The sequence below is a fragment of the Artibeus jamaicensis genome, unplaced genomic scaffold, assembly GCF_021234435.1.
Source record: "Artibeus jamaicensis isolate MK-2021 breed Jamaican fruit bat unplaced genomic scaffold, CSHL_Jam_final scaffold_614, whole genome shotgun sequence".
Lineage (NCBI taxonomy): Eukaryota > Metazoa > Chordata > Mammalia > Chiroptera > Phyllostomidae > Artibeus > Artibeus jamaicensis.
The window spans coordinates 199,573-222,105 of NW_026522050.1; the positions used below are offsets into that span (position 1 = coordinate 199,573).

The 22,533-nt window shown below is 43.5% G+C and overlaps 2 protein-coding genes across 13 annotated transcripts in view; both read left to right on the forward strand.

The window, feature by feature from the left end:
* Positions 1–1,616, forward strand: part of SPTBN2 (spectrin beta, non-erythrocytic 2) — a 34,352-nt gene extending 32,736 nt beyond the window's left edge. For all 8 annotated transcript variants that reach the window (XM_037135252.2, XM_037135255.2, XM_037135250.2 and 5 more), the window contains 2 exons: positions 380–422; positions 759–1,616. In XM_037135252.2, the coding sequence (XP_036991147.2) occupies positions 380–422; positions 759–992 (277 nt within the window). In that variant the 3' untranslated portion in view covers positions 993–1,616. The remainder of the gene's footprint in view (positions 1–379; positions 423–758) is intronic.
* A 5,072-nt stretch (positions 1,617–6,688) lies between these two features.
* LOC119041856 (RNA-binding protein 4B) lies at positions 6,689–17,157 on the forward strand. Of its 5 annotated transcripts, none has more exons than XM_053659100.1 (4): positions 6,689–6,791; positions 7,490–7,913; positions 13,518–14,181; positions 16,574–17,157. In XM_053659100.1, the coding sequence occupies exons 2-3, from the start codon at positions 7,502–7,504 to the stop codon at positions 14,159–14,161; spliced, it is 1,056 nt and encodes a 351-aa protein (XP_053515075.1). In that variant the 5' UTR covers positions 6,689–6,791; positions 7,490–7,501; the 3' UTR covers positions 14,162–14,181; positions 16,574–17,157. The 5 variants fall into 5 exon arrangements, with proteins under 5 accessions (XP_053515075.1, XP_053515073.1, XP_053515074.1 ...); XM_053659098.1 differs by having other exon boundaries at positions 13,518–14,170; positions 15,665–17,157; XM_053659099.1 differs by having other exon boundaries at positions 13,518–14,170; positions 16,493–17,157.
* Positions 17,158–22,533: the final 5,376 nt, after the last annotated feature.

Here is a 22,533-nt window from a genome sequence, read left to right on the forward strand (position 1 = left end):
ACTCAGGCCGGATGGCTGACGATGTCAAGCTGAAAAATTATCCTGGATGGGGTACCTGAGGGCAGGGAGCTGGCATTCCCTGCCTCTGGGGACTCCAGGGGCCTGCCCCTCCCCGGCCCCCTGACAGCAAGCAGCCAGAGCTTCAGGCCACCCTGGAATGGAAGTGAGCTCACCCTGGTCCTCAGTAACCAATCAGGAAGGATTTGCCTTCCCTGTCCTGGGAATCTGAAGAATGTGCAGGAAGTATCTGATCTGGCTCTGGAGGCCTAGCAGGCGTGGTCCCCAGTCTGGTCTCAGGGTGGCAACTGAGCTCTCCCCAGCCCTGATCGGGCAGTCCAGATTCTCAGCTCTGCCCTGAGGTTTCTCTCTCTCCCAACAGCTTACAGGATGGAAAAGAATATTTATTCCAAGCCAAGGATGAGGTGAGCTGCCCTCTCTCCTCCCACAGCCCTGTGGCTCCATGGCCATTCTTCGAACCCTCCTCGTGTGGCTTCCCCTTTCTTCCCTCTTCGATCTCTCTTTCCTCAAGTATCTCATGCTTTAAAATCAGACAGCGCGCAATCTGCCAACTGGATGTTTGTGAAGGCCATGCCAAAACATGTCCCCTATCTCAAGGGGTCTTGTTCTACGATGAGATGAAATAGTCAAATGGTTTTTCTGCCTCCTCCTCTTACACTTCCCTGTGGTCTGCAGGCTGGCTGGCACCCTCAGCACAGCAACCTTAAAGCTGACCGGTTGTCTTTCCATGCTCCCTGCAGGCAGAGATGAGCTCATGGCTGCGGGTGGTGAACGCAGCCATCGCCGCTGCGTCCTCCGCCTCTGGAGAACCTGAAGAGCCAGCTGTGCCCAGTGCCACCCGGGGCATGACTCGGGCCATGACCATGCCCCCAGTATCGCCAGTCGGGGCTGAGGGGCCTGTGGTACTTCGAGGCAAGGATGGCAGAGAACGAGAGCGAGAAAAACGCTTCAGCTTCTTCAAGAAGAATAAGTAGCTGGGGGCAAGACTCCTAGGCCAGCTCCCTTCCTCTGTTCAGGAAACTGCCAGGGACTGTCAACAGGAACCACCCTCTTGTCAGGACAACTGCCTGCTGCTAGGGTCTGTTGCCAAGGTCAGCCCATCACCAGGAACTGTCTGTGGGGACAAGCCAGTGTTCCCGAGGGCAGCCCTTCTCTTCTGTATTTAATTCCAGACTGGTGGTGGGACCCAGGCAACCCCCAACTCCACTCCTCCCCCGTTTCCCTCCTTCCCCGGCCTTACGCCTCTATCCCCACCACGGCGTGGACAGTGCCGCTCCCTCAGTATAGGCCACATGGGGAACTGGCTGCCCCTGCCTTGGGGGCCTTCTCCCACCACAGCTAGGGCATGCCGTCTGGTGCCTTGCCCCTGGGGACCAGCCAGGAACCTCTAAGAGCTGAAGCAGGACCTGGGGGCAAGATGGCCGGATGACGGAGTCGGAGACACTGAAGCTCCCCCTGCCCCTCCTTCCTCATCCTCTGACTCAAGCGGCCACTCCATCTCCTGTGACTCTCAATGGCTTCCAGGTGTGAGTTGTTCGGGGGCAACCACAGCCTTGATTGAGTCTGGCCAAGGAGGTGATTAAATAGCTCAGCTTCTCTTACTGCCTCTGGGTGTCTTTGCTTCCCTGACCACAAGCCTCTCTGCTGTGCCCATGTTTTTCCCTTTGGCTCTGGTAGGTCAGGTTTCCGCTCTGTCCCCAGCCTCCAAGCCCTTGGAGAACCACATTATTTTGATAATGGCCTCTGGTTTGCAGGGTTGACCCGTGTCAAGCCTCTTTTTTGACCAAAGAAGTTCACTGTGGGTCAGGATGATGTTAACAAGCAGATTAATGTTAAACAGCAGTGAACAACTATTTCCCTGGTGCACAACTGTCTTCACTCATGAGTCTCTCGACTGTTTTCAAAAACTAAAGACAAAGAAAAAAAGGAAAGACTGAAGAACAAGGCCAAAGCCTAGTCTCAGCCACTGCTCAGCCCGACAGCGGAGAACAGAGCGCACACGAGGTGCCCTCCCCAGTGGAGAGGGTCAAGGGCATTCACCTAGGGATTAGACAGGCGGCAGGTTCCAAGTCCACTGACCAACAGAATGACGACACCCTGGGAAGCCACGAGGTACACCTGAAGTGTGTAAACACACAGACACACACAGGAGAGTATGCTAGATCTCTCGAAGTATAAAAAAGGAATCCCCCTTGTCTCTGACTTGGCAATTAGAGGTTTGAGGACAATGGTGACCTTGGTGGCCTTCTACAGGAAAAACTTAGCTCTTTCATTGTTTTCCATTCTCACACAAATGACCGTTTATTTTTGGGGCTCAGAGATGATCGTTCCAGGAAAGCAAAGTAACATCTTTAGTGTTACGGGACGAGAGCCATGGCTGAACTGGGTCAGGCGTGACACGTCAGCAGCCTTGACAATGACAGGGTCAGGTCATGGTCAGGTGTGTGCAGGCTCAGGACTAGCACAACACAGCCCCGGAATGGTCTCCAGCCATGAGATCTGGTAGACCAGATAGCCCATGAAATGATTATCCCTTTCTCTTGAGAAAAACGGGTATATCCACAGGAAACATGTAGATAAATGTGGCTAGAACAATCTGTCATGGGACTGAATGGAAGAATCCATCCACACCACAAGCTCTTTTTCTTCAGGTACAAATATAAAATGTTCACTATTTGAAGGAAAAGTCATACACTGTGGAGTGTTCAGGGAATCTGGGTATTTACACGCCAGAATAGCAGGCATGGAGGTTGGGGGGACAGAATAATTGGAAATTTTAGGAGGAAATGTTCATGGGGGTGAGAAATGAATGGAGAAATTATCATCTTAACATGTAGAACAGGGCAGCCAGGTTAGGGTCCCGAAGAGGGCAGCCAGTCCCTGTGCGTGGAGAAGGAATGGAAATGGTGTTTGAACGTCACATGCTTACACATGGCGGCTGAAGCTCCCACAGCGCATGGAGCCTCAAGGACAGGACACAGAAGGTGATAAGCACAAGATCAGGAAGTAAGTCTTGGGAGACACCCTCACACATAAGTAGATCAAAAGTTCCAAGAAAGACGACAGAATGGTAGGGAGCAGTGAGGGACCTGAGACAGGTTAGAGCCACAATAATGCAGGCACCACATATCAATGGGGCCAGAGGGACAGAAAGACATGTATTGATTGTTTAGAGGAAAGTATGTTTGCATTCTTGCCTAACACCACCTCCAAGGGTGACAACTGGATTCGCACTGTGTGACACAGGCTGCGAGCCATGCAAGGCGTCTGAGCTCCGGAAATGTGGCTGGTCTGGGCTGAGATGTGCTGTGAGCGCAAAGTTGCTCACAGGACTTCAGACACTGAAGAGGAAGAACAGAATTTAAGATGTTTCATTGGGAATTTTTATATTGCTTATATGGTGAAATGATCTTTTAGCTATATTAGGTTTCAAAAGTATTAAAGTTCATACTATTTAAACGTGTTTACTAGAAAAATTTAAATTACATCTGTGGCTCGCATATTTCTATTTGGAACAGCACTGGTAAAAGTGGACTACAGACCTACAAGCGAAAGGTAAAAATATTAATGTTAATAGAAGAAAATGTAGGAGAATATATATGTGACTCGGGGTTGAAAAGGAAAACTTACTCAAAAGTTCAAAAGCATAAACTTTACAAATTGGTTAATTTCATTACATAAAAAATTAAGGACTTCTGTTCAATGAAGGATACCAAGGTAACATTTCATTTGGTGGAATGAAAGAACATACTCAAAACCTATGAGATACTGATATGTAAAATAGGTGAGAAAATCCTGCAGGTCGACAAGAGAAGGAGCAAAAGATATGAATAGGAAATTCACAGAAAAGTAAATGCAAAAACACCAAGTAATCAGAGAAACGCAAGTTAAAGCAACTGTTTATGTGTCACTTTATCATCAGATAGAAATTAGGAAAGTGGATGACAACAAACAGGACAGACACTGAAACACAGGAACCCTCGTGCTGTGTAGGTGGGAGGGCAGACTGTACAGTTTTTCCAGACCAAAACCTAGCAATTTGACCATGGGTTCGCTCTTCCCCAAATTCTCACACGGGATCCATTAGGGCATTCATAATTAACATAAGGATGTTAATTCCAACCTTGTTGATAATGGCAGGGGCTGGGGGGGGTTGGAGGCAACCTGATATCCTGCACCCAGAGATGGGTAGGTAAGATATGGGGATTGCACACTATGGACTATTCACTCAGTGGTTAGATACGACACAACACAGCACTTAGTGAAAAAGGAAACAGTGAAAAAAATTGTGTCGAGTTCAACATGATTTACATAAGCGTTTACATAAATTACAATAATTTACCTAAATGCACAATCAGTGGGCCTTGTTTAGATCTGTATTAGAAGAAACCAACTGTATAAAGACATTTGCAACAGCCTGGGGGAAATTTGAAATAAATATTAATATTAACAAAAATATTATTAATCATATTAACAATAAATTATTAAATGCCAATCATGGAAATGGTGTTTGAGCACTGTGTACATACTGCTAATTTTAGGAGGAAATAATAAAATATTTTTATAATAATTAAAAAACATAACACTGGATGTTTTCATTAGAACATATCTTAAAGTTCTAATAAGAGAAATGACATTATGTCTGTGATTTGCCTTTAAAAACTCCAGCCCGTCCTCTCCCCAAAAGTAGAGGGATAGATAAAGTATGGGCAAAATGTTGATAACTGTTAATCTGGGTAAAAGGTCCATAGGAGTTCATCATAATATTCTCTATTTGTGCCTTTTTGAAAATTTTCACATAGAACAGTTTTTAAATGGAAAAAGCAAATGTACTAAAAAGACACATCTTGGAAGAACACAAACAAAATAACACCCATTGATCTCATTCGAACGGTTGCCTGTGGGGGAAGGGGAGAGGAGATAAAAGGGAATAGTAGAGGAATAGCCCTGGCTGGTATAGCTCAATGGATTGAGTGTGGGCCTGAGAAGCAAAGGGTTGCTAGTTCGATTCCCAGTCAGGGCACATGCCTGGGTTGCAGGCCAGGTCCCCAGTGGGGGGACACATGAGAGGCAACTACACATTGATGTTTCTCTCCCACTCCTTCTCCTTCCCTTTCCCCTCTCTCTAAAACTAAATAAACAAATAAAGTATTTTTTAAAAAGAGTAGGGAAATAGATGGAGGAAGGAAATAGAATGGTGCAGTCAGAGGTTTGGGAAGAAATAGTGTAAAGACAGAGGGCAAAAGGTTGGTGAATGAGTTGAAACTTTTCAAATTGTGAAAACTGTCCAAAGGACATTAGTTTTGGTGACCTCAGGAAATTCTGAGAATTGGAAAGAACAGAACCCAAAACGGTGTATGAAGGTGGATGACAGTAAGTTCAGACCCTCCGTCTGAGAAGTCAGAATGGTGAAGATGATTGAAAGCTATGTCAGAAATGGGTGAGGAGGTCCCTACACGTTTTAAATCTCTGACTGTAGAGTGAAACTGGAAATGACCGAGAGGAGAAGGGAAGGAGAGAGGTGGATAGAATCACGTGGGAAATAAGCACGAATGTTAAAATTGCAAGGAAGGTGCTTCTTCTGAAAGAACTCAGTGAAAGAAACATATCCAAGTTGCAGGGGAGAAAGAGGTCAGCCTCAGGAATTTGTGCCTGCTGGTATCAGAAAAGATTCTACCGAGCCACCACAAGTGAGGAATGGAGATTGACAATCACCGTGGCATGCTCTACTCCGAGATAAACTCGGTCCATCAATCTTCATAAACGTCTATTCGTTGTTTACGGGTGACAATGAGTACTCCACCAAATAGCTTCCCTTTTGCCACCAGGAGGTGCCCTTGGACCACAGATAAATTTTAACACAAGAAAGTGCCCTGGGACTCACTGATTCCTTGTCTGGCAGCTTGGTGTGGACATGAAGGCCTTGTACTACACCCAAATCAAGGAACCTCTCTGGGCCTTTGCACCAAGTATTCCTTTGGTGTGCTCACCACAGGCCAGGAACTGTGAAGTCGCTAGAGAAAGAAAACTAGCCCACGTACATACAAGAATAAACAGAACAGAACACGACTAAGGGGAGCCTGCATAGAATGCTTCCTAGAACCAGTCCAGCTCTGCTCTCTTTGGCCCTGTTTCATCACTAATGAATAACATGTTTGTAATGAAAAATAATTTTTAAATCATGTTTAAAACTACCAAAAAAAGGCTAGATTTGCTTAAAATGTGGCGCGTCTGTATTTCTAAAATGTCCCAAGCTGAACTACAGGTTGGCCAGCCTGCTAAGATAAGCCCCTTTTTAGGGGACCCAGTGAGATAACCCTTTATCATCAGCTGACCGCCCTCACCCCCGCTTCTGCAGGCCTTTACAGCACCAATCCATTGTGATGGCTAGTGACACCCTGGCCTTCTGATTTCACCAAGGCAATGGTTGCGTCCGGAGCCCTTGTGACGTGTGAACAACAGCCCCCCCTTCCAGAATGTTGATTGGCTACTCAGGGCTGGGGGCGGGCTGACCTCCGCCCGCGGTGCCGTCACCAGCTGGCCACGCCCCCGAGTCGGACGTTGGGGAGCCGAACTTTAGGGCAGTCATTTACATGCAGCCGTGGGATTGGTCGTCCGGTCCGCAAGGGGAGGGGAGAGGTAGCGCGCATTCGCGCGTGCGTGAGTTGGCGCGCGAGAAAGGGCCGGGTCGCGCCGAGGCTCCAGCGGCCTTCGCCATTTTGTAGCGTTCTCTCTGACGCGAGAGCCGCTGCCACCGCCGCCGCTACTCGGAGGTAGGAGGGGGTCTCGTGGGTGTATGGGGAGTCCGAGGGCTAGATGAAGTGGGTCAGCCCGAGTCTCAGCGGATGGAAGTGGCCCTGGGTTTGGGTTTCTTCTCTGGGGGAGGTCGGGGGAAGACAACGGCAGGAGGCGGGGCTGGGTCTCCAGAGGGGGCGGGGCAGGGGTCGGGTCGAGTCTTTGTTGGGGCGAAGAAGCTGGAGGTTGTGTTTCTGGGGTGGGTGTGGGGGTCGCCAGATTTGGGCCAAGGGAGCCTTTTTATTCTTAGAGTATTTTGAAAGGTGAATCCTCACGTAGGAGAGGTACACAGATTTCCCTCCAAAACCTTGTGACCAGGGACTCTCAGGTAGATGTCTCTTGGCCCTGCCTTGGGCTCTTTTCTTTCCTGCCCCACAGAGAGTATTTCAAGATATGAAACAGCTAAACGTGTTACTCAAAGGCGCCTCATTTCGTGGAGATGATAGAGAATGCAGTACGTGCTGACCCCCGACCCCCTGTTTTCACGTCACACTACTCTTTAAGAACAAATCTTTCCTTCTCTATTGAGAAAAAAAATAACGGACTAACGGACGTCTATATGAAGGTCTCGAAGGTGCTAGGAACTTCTGTGGAAAAGTAAACCAAAGGTAATGAATGCACTGAGATTGCCTGCTCCATCCCTAACTTTTGGAAACCTTTTTTTCTTCTCTCCCAGGCTCTTGTCAGGATGGTGAAGCTGTTCATTGGAAACCTGCCCCGAGAGGCCACAGAGCAGGAGATACGCTCACTTTTCGAGCAGTATGGCAAGGTGCTGGAATGTGACATCATTAAGAACTACGGCTTCGTGCACATAGAGGATAAGACCGCGGCAGAGGATGCCATTCGCAACCTGCACCACTACAAGCTGCACGGGGTGAACATCAATGTGGAAGCCAGCAAGAATAAGAGCAAAGCTTCAACCAAGTTACATGTGGGCAACATCAGTCCCACCTGTACCAACCAAGAGCTTCGAGCCAAGTTTGAGGAGTATGGTCCAGTCATCGAATGTGACATCGTGAAAGATTATGCCTTCGTACACATGGAGCGGGCAGAGGATGCGGTGGAGGCCATCAGGGGCCTTGACAACACAGAGTTTCAAGGTGAACCGCTCTGGGGTCTGGGTGCAGAACCGAGTGAGGTGTAGCTCCAGACATAGGCAAGCACTCAGCACCATGAGGCTGGTAGGGTGTTACCTTCCAGTCTCTTTTAGCTGGAAATAATACATTGTATGTTACCACTCTTAAGCACAATTACTCCTTTTTCAGATTTGCCAGGTCCTTTTTAGGTCATCAACAACTGCATAGAATGACAAACTGTGGGTTTATCTTTCAGGCTTCACTCATTTCAGTGTTGTTGGAATTGTAAGCTGCATGGGCAAATGAATACCTCATGGGAGAAGGGAGGATAGAGGTGGTGGCTTACCTGATGCTTTTATTGTGACCAAGAAGCCTTGTGTTTGAGAGTTAGTATGTGTAGGGTTTATATTCTTTACTACCATGGGTTGTGGTGGGAAAAAGGAACCAAGACAGCTGGAGAAATCACTGTGTTACAAATCTAAGTGGTGAATCTGAATATAGGAGAGTATCTTTTGAATGGTCAAATTTGTTCAGCTCAAGTACAGCCAGAATCCATGCCATGGACTAGGTGTTCCTCAACTTATGATAGATCCATTGGAAGTTGAAAATATTGTAAGTCAGTACTAAAATGCATTTGCTGCCTCACTGCAGAGTATCGTTTGTTTGCTTTTATGATCATGTGGTTGGCTGGGAGCCGTGGCCCAGGTGCCACTGTCCAGCATCACGAGAGTATTGTACCACATGCTGCCAACCCAGGAAAAGATCAAAATTCAAAGTATGGTTTCTGCTGAATGCATATTGCTTTCACATCGCCATAAAATCAAACCATCATAAGTCAGGGACTGACTGACTGTATTCTGCTCTACGTGTTGTTTAATTCTAAGGGGAGAAGAAATTCAAAATAATTAGTTTGAATGGGAATGATGGTCCTGCTTCTGAAGATTCCAGTGAAATATTTTAGCAAATAACGTGTTATTTATACCAATAATAAAGGTATATGTGTTGTCATTAATATGATAGGAGATTGTCCAGTGACTCTAGGAATGTGCTAATATGATAGCCTCTAGCCACATGTAACTGTTAAATTGAAATTTTAAATAAGACTTAAAATTCAGCTTCTTAATTGTACTGCACACATTGTAAGCACTCAGAAGGCATGAGGTGAGTGGCTACTGTATCAGTGCAGATATGAAACATTTCCAACATCGTAGAAAGTTCTGTTGGACAGCACTGTTCTACAAGGTTTTTGTTGACAGTATAATCTTGGACCACACATTTACAGCCACTTTTCAGGGTCATAAATCAACACCACTTTCTGTCTGAGTGCTAGTAAAAGGATCGTTAAGAAGTACTTAAGGTCCTCTGCTAAACCTGGAAAACAGGGAGAAAAGAAATGGAAGAAGAGGAAAAGTTGATTACAGAAGGGTAAGAAAGTTTGCAAATAGTGCACCAGATGTCCGTGTTCACAGCCAGTGGTGCTCTGGCCTTTAGCTGCTTGGGGCAAAAATTGCAGATACTCATGCCAGTAACTAGTCATATAATTTTGGACAAGTGTTTTAATCTCTCTCTGCTTATCTTTCCCACTTGTAAAATAGAGTTAGTGATCCCTGCGGTATTCTTATTTGTGTTTGTTTTTATTAACTTGTAAAGCTGTTGCACTTCAGACAGCTTTAAAAATATTCTTAATTATTTTCATTTGACGGGGAGGAAATCATGAATGGGCAGTGGCAGAGAGAAATGGCGGTTCTTGCTTAACAGGTAGTAAGCAAAGTGTAAAAAGAATTCAGTGGAAGTCAAGTACAAACTGTAGAGATATTCTAGTAGTGTCCTTATGCATGTCCTTTCCTTTTTAATACACACTTGAATAAAGGGACAGTAATATATGGTAGTCAGTTAATTGGGGAAAGTTGGTTTGGGAGGAGTGTGTGTTTTAATAAAGCAGGTTTAATTACTTTAGGAAGTAGATATCTGAGTAACACATGACCCATAAGGTTTTTAAAAATGTTATCATTAGAAAAGAAAAACCCTTTATTTGGTTTTCATGTTCTTAGCCTGACCCCTCTGGAGAAAGCACTGTACTCAGAGTTACACACATAGTCATTTTTATAACGAGCTCTTTTTTCTCCAGAGGACAGGAGAAAGTTTAACATTAGATAATAAGTCACAGTTTTACAGAAAATACAATCTAGATACCAATTCATCACATTTTTCAATAAAGCCTCTTCAGCTATCTAATGAAGGTGGCCTCTTAAGAACGGCCCTTTGACATCTCTTGAACCTTTATAAGTTAATGGCTGGCATTTAGGCCTCTGCCTTCTGCCTCCATTGTATGACTTCTGAAAGGACCTGTCTTTTAGGATCTGCTTTCTCTCCACAAGCAGCAGTGAACCTGCACTCTTTACTGAGTTAGCAAACAGTTTGCTTTGAAAATCCTTAAGCCTTCCAAGTAACAATTCAGGCAGCTGAATTGGGACGGATCTGTAAAGGTTCAGGTGTCGCCTGGTTTTTTCCCCCCAGTACACAAACAAGCATTAAATTCAAGTACTGTTGTGTGTCAGCTACATCCCTAGCCCCCTGGATCCTGGCATGTGATACGAGTTCAGCAATTAGGACCCCACATTGCCCACCTCAACATTTTAATATTCTTTTCTGCTCCAGATTTCAGAAGCAAACACTTTCATTGGGCTAGTTTTATTATAAATGTCAGCAGTAGATTTCAGTAACTTTGGAAGCTCTCTTAAGGAAATCTTTTTAAGTTTTTGTCCTCCCCAAGTGTAGGAGAGTAGTAGAATTTAATTTTCTGTTTTCTTTGCCCTGGTTCCTTAAGTTAATAGAGAAGCACAGCATGTTTCAATTATAAGAACTTTAGGGAATTTAAATTAAAAGCATAGTTACAATCTTTCGGAAGATTGTGTGTGGGGAAAAAAACTTCTCATTTGCATTACAGATCTTTTAGTTCTAGGTAAAAAGAATTTTACCTAAGTTGTTGTTGTTTTTTTAATAAACATTTACTGCATTTATTTATTTATTTATCTATCTATCTATCTTTAGAGGGGAAGGGAAGGAGAGAGGGAGAGAAACATCAATGTATGGTTGCCTTTTGTGCATCCCCTATCTATCTATCTATCTATCTATCTTTAGAGGGGAAGGGAAGGAGAGAGGGAGAGAAACATCAATGTATGGTTGCCTTTTGTGCATCCCCTGCTGGGAACTGGCCTGCAGGGAACCGGCCTGCAACCCAGGCATGTGCCCTGACTGAGAATCAAACCGGGATCCTTTGATTCACAGGCCCGCGCTCTATCCACTGAGCTACACCAGCCAGGGCTTACCGAAGTGTTTTTGATAGTTACTACGAGAGGTAGATTTTGCCACAGGTATTTACAAACCTAGAAGTTCCACTCTCTAAATAAAGCTGGGATAAAGATTGGACGCAGTAACAGAAACATTAAGGGAAAAAAAATCACTGGGTTTTGTTTCTTTCTTAAAAAAATGCACCCAGAATCTATAAAAGTAAAAAGAAGTTAAACCAAAGCTTTTTCCTTAAAAATGTGCTTCTGAGTCTCTGGATTGGCTGCTTTTTAGATTGGTGTGGTTACTCTTGACTTCAGAGTTGCAGCACAGTTTGTCACACAGATTAATCACTGTACATGGTTGAAAAACAAGTGATTTGAAATCCTACAGACTAAATTATGGTGAACTTTACATTCGTGATGTAACTTAGGGCAAAAGTCTGTGTTTCTGTTCTATGCATAGTTAGCAAATGGCCCTTAACTCTAAGAATTAGAATGACAGTTTTTAAATCTTTGAAAACAATGGGATGTCTAAATGCCGCTTTCAGAGAATGCCATTTGGTATGTGTTGACTATGTCAGTGGTGAGGTGGGTGCTGCCTCCATGCTAGCAGCTGGAAGTAAAAACCTGAGTTCCTTTGTTTCTGTTAAAGAAGGGGTTTGGGTTTGTTTGTGGTTTTTTTTTTAAATTCTCATTGGAAAACAGGCTTATTGACTTTATAGAGGGGAAAGGGAGGGAGAGAAACATCAATCGGTTGCTTCTTGCATGTGCCCCAACAGGGGACAGAACCCACAACCCAGGCATGTGCCCTGACCAGAATCAAACCGGCAACCCTTTCGGTTTATGGGCTGACACTCCAACCAACTGAGCCACGTAACAGCAAGGACTAAAGAAAGGGTTTTAAGTTAGAGGCAATAACTACTGGAAACTGGGGTGGTAGGAATCTTAAATATTGGGCAGAAATGAGTTTGACTAAAGTGGTATTACTGCACTAACCCGCTCCCCTCTCAGGGTCAGTGCATGGCGCTGTTCTGGCTGCCGTCCTGAATCGGGCTGTTTCCAACAGGATGGTGGATGGAGCACGAGGCCTCCTATCGCATAACTGCATCCAGAACAAGGTCTGTCAAAGAGAGAGAAACTTGTGGAGGGGAGATTTGTTCTGAGTAGCCCTTAAGAGTGATGCAAAGCCCCTGTTCCCTGTCTGTACTGGCTGTGTTTTGGCTTCAATTTGAAAAAACACTGACTTGATCTCCAAAGTCGTACGCAGTTTGGAACTAAATACTGCCAAAAATACTCCTTTTCTCAAACTGCTTTTAAAGACCTTGGATGCTTTCATCAGTAAGGGTTCCCTGGGCTTGGTGGTACACAAACCCAGGGCAGACATTGTTTCTTCTCTTAGGTGTTCCTAGTGCTGGCCATTCCCTGGATGTGTCTTGTTTGTATGGGTGCCCAGAGGGCTTTAGACAAATGCTGTATTTTTCTAACAAGTAGATAATCCCATATAAAGAATTGTAAACTAATGGCAGGATGAAATGCTAATAATTCCATTACATGGGAATATACTGTCCCTAAGAAACCAATATTATTTCAAGATCTAATGCTTGCTTGAGAAACCTTGGTCGGGTAGTTTTCTTTTCCATAGTAGGCATAGAGTCACCCTTGTTGGAAAAGTGGGGATGAGGTTAAAATCTGGAGGGCTTTATAACTTCTAGATGTACTGAAGATAAACATATGATGAGCCTGGTGTGATTTGTGTACTCAACATAGCTTTCTGTGACACCTGCAATAATGACTGGAAGAAACAAGATGGACAGAAGTTTGCTGTGGTTCTTAAGCTGTGGTAGATGCTCAGGCCTAATGTGGCCTGAGTAAATCAGGGAAACGTTGGTAAGATATTTTCCAAAAGTAATGTAACTGAGGTTTTTTGTTGGGTATTTGATTTGGAAGAATTGGCAAGTTTTGAACTGTTAAAATCTCAGTCTCATAACCCCCCCCCCAAAAAAATCTCAGTTTTAGCAGTGAAGTGTGGAAACTTTCAATTTCTGTATTGACATGGGGGGGTTGTGGAGACAGGTAAGTAGGAGGGAATCCATTCTGCCCGGTGTAAGTAGAAAGTATTACTGGTCTCTGAAGAGTCAAACTTCCTAGCTCTTATCTGTATTAAAACTTCAACTTCTTTTAGAAAGGATTGATGAAATAGGGTCTCAGGAGAGAGAGAGAGAGAGAGAGAGTGAGTGTGTGTGTGTGTGTGTGTCTTATGCCAACTAGTTTACTTTTATTTGGGGGAGGATAAAGAATGCCAGTGAGTTATAACAAATCTTATATCTATTTCCTCAAGGCAAACGAATGCACGTGCAATTGTCCACCAGCCGCCTTCGGACTGCCCCTGGGATGGGAGACCAGAGCGGCTGCTATCGGTGCGGGAAAGAGGGGCACTGGTCCAAAGAGTGCCCAGTAGATCGTACAGGTCGTGTGGCAGACTTTACTGAGCAATATAATGAACAATATGGAGCAGTGCGCACGCCTTACACCGTGGGCTACGGGGAATCCGTGTATTACAACGATGCATATGGAGCACTGGACTATTATAAGCGTTACCGGGTCCGCTCGTATGAGGCAGTGGCAGCAGCAGCAGCAGCTTCTGCGTACAACTACGCAGAGCAGAACATGTCCCATTTGCCGCAAGTCCAGAACACAGCTGTTAACAGTCACCTCAATTCCACTTCTGTTGATCCCTACGACAGACACCTGTTGCCGAACTCAGGTCCTATGGCTGCTGCCACCACTTCCTCCTATTATGGAAGGGACAGGAGCCCCCTTCGACGTGCTGCACCTGTGCTCCCCACAGTTGGAGAGGGCTACGGTTATGGGCCAGAGAGTGAGCTGTCTCAGGCTTCAGCAGCTGCACGGAATTCTCTATATGACATGGCCCGGTATGAGCGGGAGCAGTATGTGGACCGAGCACGGTACTCAGCCTTTTAAAAACTGGAGGTGAGAGTGGGGTAGGTGCAGTTAAGAGACTCCATTTAGTTTCCTTAAAAGAGACCCATGCTGCATAGGGGAAGCTAAAGCCACCTTTTGTTGTCAGTACAGTAGTATCCAAGGGATAAAAATTACATGTTAGTCTTAAATATTTCTCTACCTTAAGTCAGGTTCTTTTGGCCTTTTGAGGTTTTAGTGTATGACTCCATCTTTTTCCTTCTGAGAGAACTCCTTTTGTTAGTGAAATTACAGTTCTTTAATCAGGTGTGAGCAGATCTGGATTATAGAAACATAGTTAAGAGAACTAACATTTGTTGAGTGATCTCTGTGTTATTATTTAATCTACACACAGAGATATGTGTAAGCCTTTAGGATATGTTCTCTTTTTACAGAGAAGGGAACTAAACCTCAGAGAGGTTAAGTACTTCGCCTGTAGTCATCTGGTAATTGAGAAATAGAGCCAGAATTCAAAGTCAGGTCTGGCGGACTCCTAAACCCATTCTTTTTCCACTAAAGTCACTGTGGAACTTTAAGATGAAGCATACAGGTTCAGGAGTTAATGACCATCAGGGTGAGAACTTTAACTTTAGACTTCCAGTTGGCTAATGAAACTACTACTTTGTAAGATGCTTGAAAACAATGTTTTGATGCCACTGTCCCATGAAGTCCTTTCCTAATTAGTAATCCAGAGCATCCTGTTCTACATGGGAACGAAAGCCATGTATAGCCAGTGATGCTATCGTGTAGTCTGATGCTTCCCGTTTTTCCCAGCAATCTTTGTTTTTTGTTTGAAAGGAACTAGATAAACCAGGTAATTTTTTGATGTGTATAAGGTCCCATTGGTGGTGACCCTGGAAATTTAATTTTTCCTACATCAGAAAATGTATACCAAAGATGTTAGAATGGCAAGAATAACAGAGTATCTAGAGATTGATAAATTTCTTCATCCAACTGGACATGGTATCATGACAGCTTTCTATTCTCGTGGTTTTCCTTGTACCTTGAAATTGAGAATCACTTGAATGGGAGTCCTAGTAGCAAGGATAAGCTTAGTTACCACTGAGTTTCCAGGGTTCCTTTGGTATATGTTTAGAAGAAAACAGAGCAGTAGGTATTTGTCCTTTTCATAGAAGCAGGTAAAGCATGAACTTGTGGCAGGTGATATCCTGTGTGGCCATTGACAAGACCGGGATTTCCTGAGACCGTTGTGTAGCAGAGTATGTCCATGTGCATGAATGGATAACCTTACTGCTTAACTAGTTGCCATTGATTTTTACTTTTAAAGTAGCTGAATCTGCTGTGAAGTGGGATATGCCTCTAAAGTAAGGTGGGATCATCCATCAGAAAACTTCTGTTTCTCAACTATGTTTCACAGTTAAATATTAAATTAGTGTACGTCATCTTTAAAGGGTATTGCATAGGTATTTTAAAGTGACTTGACTATAAGCAGTGGTTGTTCAACTAACCTTTTAGTGATGACTTTTAAAGAAACTTACCTTCCAGGTGTGAACCTCAAACGGACTGAATAACCCTGAGTTGGTTGCAGTCCCAGGAGCCTGATGTTAATGAGGCTGCCAGGATGAAATACTCCAGAACTGTTGGGGAATCCAAATACGGGTCTCACCCTAGCAGAACTGATTCAAGAACATCACAACTTTTGAAGTCGATTGGCACAGATCAAGACCAAGATTTGGCCCTTTGTCTGTAATAAGTAGAGAAGCTTGGTGTGAGTTAACTCCCCCTGCCCCAGCCAATGGTGTCTGGAGCTTCCATCATCAGTGGAAGAACTAGAGAATTTCAGGATTTCTTTTCTTGATTTGGTAAGGGAGATGTGGTCAGTTAGGGGGACTACTAGAATTATGGCTCCAAATCTGAATCTAACATGGAGGTGTATATTGGAGGGTAAATGAACATTCCTTGATACCCCATATGATTATTTTTGAAAACTTGTTTACTTTGAAAGATTGAAATGAAACAAATTTAGAATAAATAGTGTAGTTGCCATATTTGAGATCTTGGAATCTTCTACTTTTTCTGGACCCAGAAGTTAAATTATGGTTCTTGACAATATCTGTATGCCCTTTGGTATAGTGACAATAGCCTTGTATCACAGAGGTTGTCTTGCTTAAAAGATGGATAAAAAAATAAGGAATGCATAATTATCACCAACACAGCAGTCTACCACATAGATTGCTTCTTGTTCTATTATAGCTATTAAATAGAGCCCTACAAGTATAGTCATAATAGACTCCTGGGTAATACTACATGGGATATATTTCATCCAGTCTGACATGGCTTTGTTCTTTTCTTTCTTTTTCTTCTGGAATACAGGACAGGACCAGGGCCTTTGCACTCGGAGCCAAGCTGTTCTCCAGGCATTGTGTAAGCCTCTTGTGTTGTGCTCTCTTTCAGGTAGGATAATTGTGGACTGAACCCTCGGGCTGCGGTCATATATGAGAACTTGCTCCGCGCGGTCCCCTTTGCCGGGATGTTTCCATTGCTTCATGTTTCAGTAAACAAAGGAGTTTGTGACCAACTATGTTTTCTTTCTTAATTTAATGCTTCTAAGTTGACTTTTCTTTCCTCCTGATATGAATCTCTGTAGCCTTTCAGTCTCTTATATTCTCAGCCTCTGAGCAGCCCTAGGGTAAGGATTATGCTGGCATCCCCTTTTTCCTGTACAGTGGAACCCCTCTTGATCTCGCTTTCCTTAGGAGTTGAACCCTTCTCCCTACCTGCAACATCTTACCCTTTAAAATGACCATGTAGTGGCAAGCAACCTTTTACTCTTCTCTGTTAGCTCTGGACTCTAACATTGAAGCTAATCCTGTGAAACTGCTAGGACCACTGGGGTGGGGGGCAGGGTGTTTTATTTGTTTTGTTTTTTCGTCTGAACTGTGATCGTGGTACAGCGTTAGCTGAAATTTAGTCTTGTTTTACTCCACTCCCACTTTTTTTAAAAAAATATTTTGACAAATAAATGTTTCTAACAAGTATGTTTTTGTGTTTGTGTGACTAGCTACAAACTACAAAATTCAAATGAATTGATGTCTGAAATTTAGATATAGAAGGAATTAGTGAGGTAAGTGACATGAAGTTAGCTAGCATCTTGAGACACTGGTAAATATGCTCCTCCTTTCTGAGTAACCAGAGTTGCGCTTTCCACTGATAGAAGCAAGCCCCACAGAGAGAACCTTGCACTAGGAAAAGGACACACCAGAGCATCACCAATGACCTATCACGTTGACTCCATTCAACTTCATAGTACATTTAAGAGTCTTCCCATGGTGTTAATATTCTGCTAGGATTAGACTTTGGCTAAAATAAAAAGATAGTTATGGCAGATCAAAAGAAGAAGAACATAGTATTTTGAGCAGAAAAGCAAGGAGGGTGTTATGACTGGCAGTGACAACATTCTGCAATGAAATGTGTCCTGTAGAATTTTTTTAGATTTCTAGAAATGTCCATTTCTACCATTACCATTTACTTTATTACCATTATTTATATCCCCATAAACAAGTTTAATGATGGACTCAACCCTACTTAAGCTTTTTATTGTATCCTATATGAAAATGTTGGCATGTAAATTCTGACTACCTGTGAATATAATTATGTAGCATTTTCCCCACATATTTTATACTTAAAGTATTCCTGACATAGGTGAAGCAGAATATTTCCCTGCTTTTTGGAGGGGTAGGATGCAACAATCTAGAGAGGTTAACCTGTCAGTACATACACCCCAACTGGTGGTGAAGTTCACAAGGCCCTTTCAGGTTCAGCATTCCCCAAGGAGGCATAGAGCTGTCCCTGTTTTACAAAAAGGGAAAATAAAGCAAAGATATTGGGATTTCCTTGTGATTGATCTGCAAGATATCAGGCGAAGAAGTTAATATATACAGGTTTCACTGGCCTCACCTAAATCTCCAGCTGTCCCACGCTAACACAGCAGTTTAACATATCTTGATTTCTGTCAGGGTAAGCAAGGGAAAAGGTTGGATTTAGCACAACAGTTCTGCCTCAGCACTGTCCAGTAAAACTGGATAATGTTGGCAGTGTTCTGTATCTGTGCTGTCCAATTTGTAGCTATGAAGTACTTAGTTTAAAATGTGGCTAGTGAAGCTAAAAAACTGAATTTATCTTATAATTAACCACATGTGGCTGGCTGCTGGCTACTGTATTGGACAGCACAGTTTATATGGTAAAGTAAGTTTCTTATATGAGGGGAAAAAGCCTTGCAGAATCATCAAATATTTTTCCCTTAGAAAATCTTTTCTGCCCTGACCAGTGTGGCTCATTTGGACATCATCCTGCAAAGTGAAAGGCTCTTAGTTCAATTCCCAGTCAGGGCACATGCCTGGGTTGCAGGTTCAATCCCCCCATCAGGGTACAGGTGGGAGGCAGTTGATCAATGTTTCTCACATCCATGCTTCTCTCCCTCAGTCCCTCTGTCCCTCCCTTTCCCTCTCTAAAAATAAATAAAATCTTTTTTAAAAATCTTTTCATTGCCCACAGTAGGTAACACTAGGAAAGGTGGCTTTCACCCAATGTAAGAAGACTGCTGAATAAAACAAGTTTTTTCTAAACCTCAGTTCTGACATGGAAAACTGCATGTTGTGCATACAAAGTTTCTATTTTGCAAAGGCCAACTTTCTCACTGTAGACCATTTCAGTCCCTTGAGGCCTCATGCTAAAAGTTCCTCAGTTCATTTGAATTTCTACTGAGCTAGGATTTGGGTGATGAATTTCTAGTAGAGAAGCAAACCTTAATTACATCTGTGAAAACTGCTATGGAGGAACATGTACAGGGTGCTGTGAAAATAGTGACCATCTGCAGGAATCCACAAGGAAGAGAACAGTCATTCCCTCTTCAGTCCTTCTAAGATCCCAGCCTCCCCCTCCTGTTTTCTTGCCCAACTGTGAGACCAACAACAAAACCACCAAGTCTCAAAGGGTCCTCCTAGGTTATCAAACCATTGCACCATCTCTGCCTTTTTTAAGATTTTATTTTTTGGAAAGGGAGAGAAACATCAATGTGTGGTTGCCTCTCGAGCACCTCCTACTGGAGACCTAGCCCACAATCCAGGCATGTGGCCCTGACTGGGAACCGAACCAGCAAACTTGATTAGCAGGCCAGTACTCAATCCACTAAGCCACACCAGCAAGGTGGCTTTTCATTTTAAAGACTTGACTGACTTTTTAGAGCAAGTAAAGGAAGAAAAGGGCAAGAAATATCAATGTGCATGGGGATACACTGATTGGTTGCCTCTTTCATGCCCTCAACTGGGAATCTGGCCCACAACCCAAGCATGTGTCTTAACTGGGAATCCAACCAGTAACCTTTTGATTTGCAAGCCAGTGCTCCATCCACTGAGTCACACTAGCCAGGGTGGCTTTTTATTTTAAATACAATGGGACAATGCTGAAAGGTTCTAAGTTAATGAGTGATGATATAATTTATAGTTATCAACAACATCCCAGCTACTGACTGGAGAGTAAATTGAAGAGAAGGGAAAAAAACTACATAGGATGCCAGGAGGCAGCTACTATAGTAGTCTTGTGGGATGATTGTATGGTCTTGACTATGTGACAAAGACATGAACAGCAGTGGCAACACTTGATACAATACATCCTAAGGATTAGGGGAATGAGAAACGAAGAATCAAGGATGATTACCAGGAACCTTGCTGGAGCAGCTACATAGATGGTAATAGCATTTAAACAAATGGAGACAATTGGAGAAATTATTTTGGAGTAGGGAGATTCAGGATTTCTATTTCAGACATACCAGGTTTGATGTATTAAGTCAAAGAATGAGCTTCCAAGTACAGCAGGTCCTCAATGTTATTTTGTGTAACATCAAAGAGAATGCTGTAAAAACTTGTTTAATGTTAAAGTAAAAAGAAACATGAAATTAACTATCACTTTAATAGTGTATTTTATTTAATTCAATATACCCAAAACATTTAATATATAACAATCATTTAAAAATGAATGTTTAACATTCTTTTTCATATGTTTTTGAAATCCAATGGGTATTTTATATTCATAGTACTGTATGTGCCTATTGCTGTCATATTGGTTGGCACTGTGGTGGCCAACCAATGGCCATCATATGGTTCAGATGGTATACAAAGCCTAGGGAATTGGTGAAATCACCTAAAATAGGGTTTCAACCTTGGCACTACTGATATTTGGGATTGGATAATTCCTTGGGGGGGGGGGGCAGGGAGCATCTATCCTGTAGTTCAGCAGCATCACTGACCTAGGAATGATAGGTCCTAGGGAAATGAAGGGGTTGGGTAATTTCATGTGAAAACTTCAGAGGTCCAGTTTCTAGCACATGAAAAATCTCAACCAGTGTCTGTAATGGCAACATCAAGACCTCTTCCCCCATTGTCACTGCTTATATAATCAAGTTCCTCTCTCCTCTCCTGACCCCTTCCTCTTGACAACTAGTAGCATTTACTGATGACTGCTGCCCTCAAAGAGAAATTCTATACACCTGTTTGAAGAGTTTGGGTGTTCTCCAAATGAGAAGGAACCACGGGTGCAGACTTAAGTATCAAGTTTTCATGGCCTCTTGGCCAGACACAGCTTGTTTAAGCAAAAAGAAGAAAACTTGGAGCCAGAGAGACACAATTGGAAATCTCCATAATCTAGAGAGCAGGTAAAGCCGAGGGAGTTAGTGATGCCACCTAACAGAGAAGCATGGAGAAGAGAGGCAAGAGATAGTTTCATTTTTATTGCTGTGAACACTCGTCAACTTTTTTTTTCACCTTGAAACCCCAAATCTGCTGTTGAACTACCTAGAGGAAGAGCTAGTACAAATGCTAAGGGAGGAACGACCTGACATGTATTCAATAGACCTACATGAAGTCCACCCAATATAGTGTGGCTGAAGCTGAATCAGCAAAGGAATGTAGGATAGTTAGAGAGCCAAGAGGAGGAGGGGGCAGACAACAAAGGGCTTTAAAGGCTTGTCTGGGGACCTTGATTTTATTCTGAATGATGCCCTGGCTGGTGTGGTTCAGTGGATTGAGTGTCAGCCTGCAAACCAAAAGGGTAGCCCAGTTCTGAATGAAATGCCTGGGGGTGAGGGGTAGCTGTGACCATTATTTGCCAGCATAGCCCAGTTGGTTGAAGCATTGTCCTGTACACTGAAAAATACAGGTTCGATCCCTGATCAGGGCACATACTTAGGTTTCAGGTTCAATCCCCAGTTAGGGGAGCTTATGAGAGGCAACCAAGCAGTATTTCTCTTGTCATATGGATGTTTCTCTTCCCTCTTCCTCTTTCTAAAAGCAATGAAAAGCCCTGCCTAGTGTGGCTCAGTGCATTGAGCACCAGCCTGAGGACTGAAAATTCGCTGGTTCAATTCCCAGTCAGGGCATGTGCCCAGGTTGTGGGCCAGGTCCCCAGCTGGGGGTGTGCAAGAAGCAACCCATCTATTTCTCTCCCTCTCTTTCTCCTTCCTTTCCCCTCTCTCTAAAAACATAAAATCTTTTAAATAACTAAATAAAAGCAATGAGGCCCTGACTGGTGTGGCTCAGTGGATTGAGCACCGGCCTGTGAACCAAAGGGTTGCCAGTTCGATTCCCAGTTGGGGCACGTGCCTGGGTTTCAGGACAGGTCCCCAGTAGTGGGCGCACGAGAGGCAACCACACATTGATGTTTCTCTCCCTCTTTCTCTCTCCCTTCCCCTCTAAAAATAAATAAATAAAGCCTTAAAAAAAAAAGTAATGAATAATGTCGAGTGAGGATTAGAAGAGAAAAAAGTTATCACTCTGGCTTCTATACTGTGAATAAATGGAAGACAGCGTAGAAACGGAGATCAATTAGGAGAGAACTCGGGAAATCCAGGTGAGAGGTGATGGTGACTCTGACTAGGGTGCCGACAGTCACGGGGACTGTAAGACTCCTTAACACACTGAATGTGGGTATGTATACCCCCGCTAAAACCAAGTTTTAGGCCAGAGTAACTGAAGGTGGGGGCACTAGAAGTTGTTTTATACCAGTTGTGTTTGCAATATTCAGACACCAAGCAATACTGTCAAATGTCAAATGGTAGTATGTATGAACCTGGAGTTTGGGAGAAAGACCTGGAGATATAAATTGGAAATTTTTGTATATGGAACAGCATTTGAATTCACAGAATCACCAAAGACCAAGATCTGAACTCCAGAGCCTCCGAAATCAAAAGATCAGACAGGAAAAGGAAACAGCAGAGGAAATTGAGAAAGTAGGAAAACCAAGAATGCTGTGTCCTAAAAGTCAAATGAATTAAGTGTTAAGGAACAGTATAATCAACAATGTCAAAACACTAGTAAGATATAAATAGGTAGATGAAGACTAAGAATTGACCAGGGACTGAG